The sequence below is a fragment of the Empidonax traillii genome, unplaced genomic scaffold (genome assembly GCF_003031625.1).
Source record: "Empidonax traillii isolate 1590-97213 ecotype Southwest subspecies unplaced genomic scaffold, ASM303162v1 scaffold169:size887049, whole genome shotgun sequence".
Classification (NCBI taxonomy): domain Eukaryota; kingdom Metazoa; phylum Chordata; class Aves; order Passeriformes; family Tyrannidae; genus Empidonax; species Empidonax traillii.
This window is the reverse complement of record NW_020955362.1, coordinates 858,708-860,413: the sequence shown is the minus strand read 5'-3', so window position 1 is coordinate 860,413 and position 1,706 is coordinate 858,708. Positions and strand designations below refer to the sequence as shown.

The 1,706-nt window shown below is 37.6% G+C and overlaps 1 protein-coding gene across 1 annotated transcript in view; it reads left to right on the top strand.

Annotated features, from left to right (window-relative positions):
- Positions 1 to 272: 272 nt before the first annotated feature.
- The window catches only part of ITGBL1 (integrin subunit beta like 1), an 83,248-nt gene continuing 81,814 nt past the window's right edge, over positions 273 to 1,706 (top strand). Inside the window, exon 1 of the mRNA XM_027885647.1 lies at positions 273 to 419. Within this exon, the coding sequence (XP_027741448.1) occupies positions 380 to 419 (40 nt within the window). The 5' untranslated portion in view covers positions 273 to 379. The remainder of the gene's footprint in view (positions 420 to 1,706) is intronic.

Sequence of the window (1,706 nt, the reverse complement as noted above, 5' to 3'; positions counted from 1 at the left end):
ATTGTGTCAATATTTAAAGAAAAAATTCAGTTTTACAACAGTGGCAACGTAGAGTGTGGGTAGGGAGTGAGAATTGGCTGGAGAAATCAATCGCCAGAGGAGACTTCATGAAGAAGGATATGCACTTCTCAGTAAGGGTAGGAGCTGCAGCTAGTCATGATCATTTAAAAATGGAATTGATGGAATCTATTTTAAAAGCTGGATAAGAAAATATCACTTTCTGAATGGAAAAAAAAAAAAGGACTTGACACACTCTTTCCTTCCTTTGCTAGGCCATGGAAAGTGTGACTGTGGGAAGTGCAAATGTGATGAAGGCTGGTATGGTGAAGCTTGTCAGTACCCAACTACTTGCAATCTTACACGGAGAAAAAGCAATGAAATGTGCAAGAATTCTCAAGATATCATCTGTTCTGGTGCAGGTAAGATGTCTTTTGTTGCTTTTGATGACTTGATGCTCTCCCAGTGTTATCTTGAGAATCACTGCAATTTCTTTTCTAACTAACAATTTTGTAGAGTATGTTTCAAAAGACTGAGAAACGACTGTATGCATACTGAAGTGTTTCATTTTCCTATAGGTCTATTTCTGTGCATATAATGTACACTGATTCATAATACCTACTTTAGTACTCTACCCATAGCTGTTTTAGGTTGGTGAAACTGCAGCTGTGTCATGTATTTTGCTCATCAAAATGTTGTGCTAATGGCATTAACTCAAGAAGTGATGCAATTTCTTTTTCATGTTTGTGTTTGCAGCATGCCAGAATGGCATTTGGAAATATTTTTGCAGGGCATTTATAAGCTGTACAATTTTTGGGGGACACTTTTGAATTGTAACAGTGATTATTAAAACCTGTTGTAGAAGGCCTGCTGAATTATTTTAAAGGGGTACGTCCATCTTCAGTTGTCTGATTTGGTGACACTCTTTTCTTTAATTGTTTAATTTAATAGCCATTCTAACTAAAATAGAGAGTCCTTTCCTTAAAGAAACCAAAACCAAACCCAGTAAAAAAACCCCACCAAAATCAGAGGAAAACTGAACAGCACTTAGAAGACTTCACTGCAGAATGGTAGAATTTTGGAGAGCATCTGCTATCAGTCAGGGTCTGAGACCAGAAATTGCCCTCCAGTTTTTCCGTGATATTGATCTCTGAAAGATTCAAGAACCCCACTTCTGCTCATTATTCCTGGCCTTTAGTTTCTCTCTGGGTCCATACATTCTCATATAATGAAATTTCTCACAAGTTAGCTGCTGGCATGAGCAAAGAACCCAAAGGATTTGTGGAACTTGTTACAGGGAAGTTAGCTCTCACAGCAGGATGTGAAGCCAATTTAACATAAAGCTTTTAACATGCGGCATGCCGAGTAAATGATACATTTCATTTATGATAATAATATAGATTATATGAAACTCACAATTGAGAGACAGATGAGAGGCAGTGAAATGAGAAACTGACTCTCAAAAGTAAGTATAGTTCACTGTAATTAGTCAAAGTTCTTAAAAGAAGCCCCTTTCTTTCCTTGGCTAGAAGTGGCCCAGTCTTCACAGAAAAAACAGTGAAGCTGAACAACCACTGTAAGTAGGAAAGTGTTTGTGAATGAATGCTTTTGGTTTTGCTGATATTAAACAGGACAGGAATGCTGATGAGACTGGCTAAGGAGTCTGGGGTAACTTTGTCTGTAGTCATATTTATTTTCTCTTGGAGGGA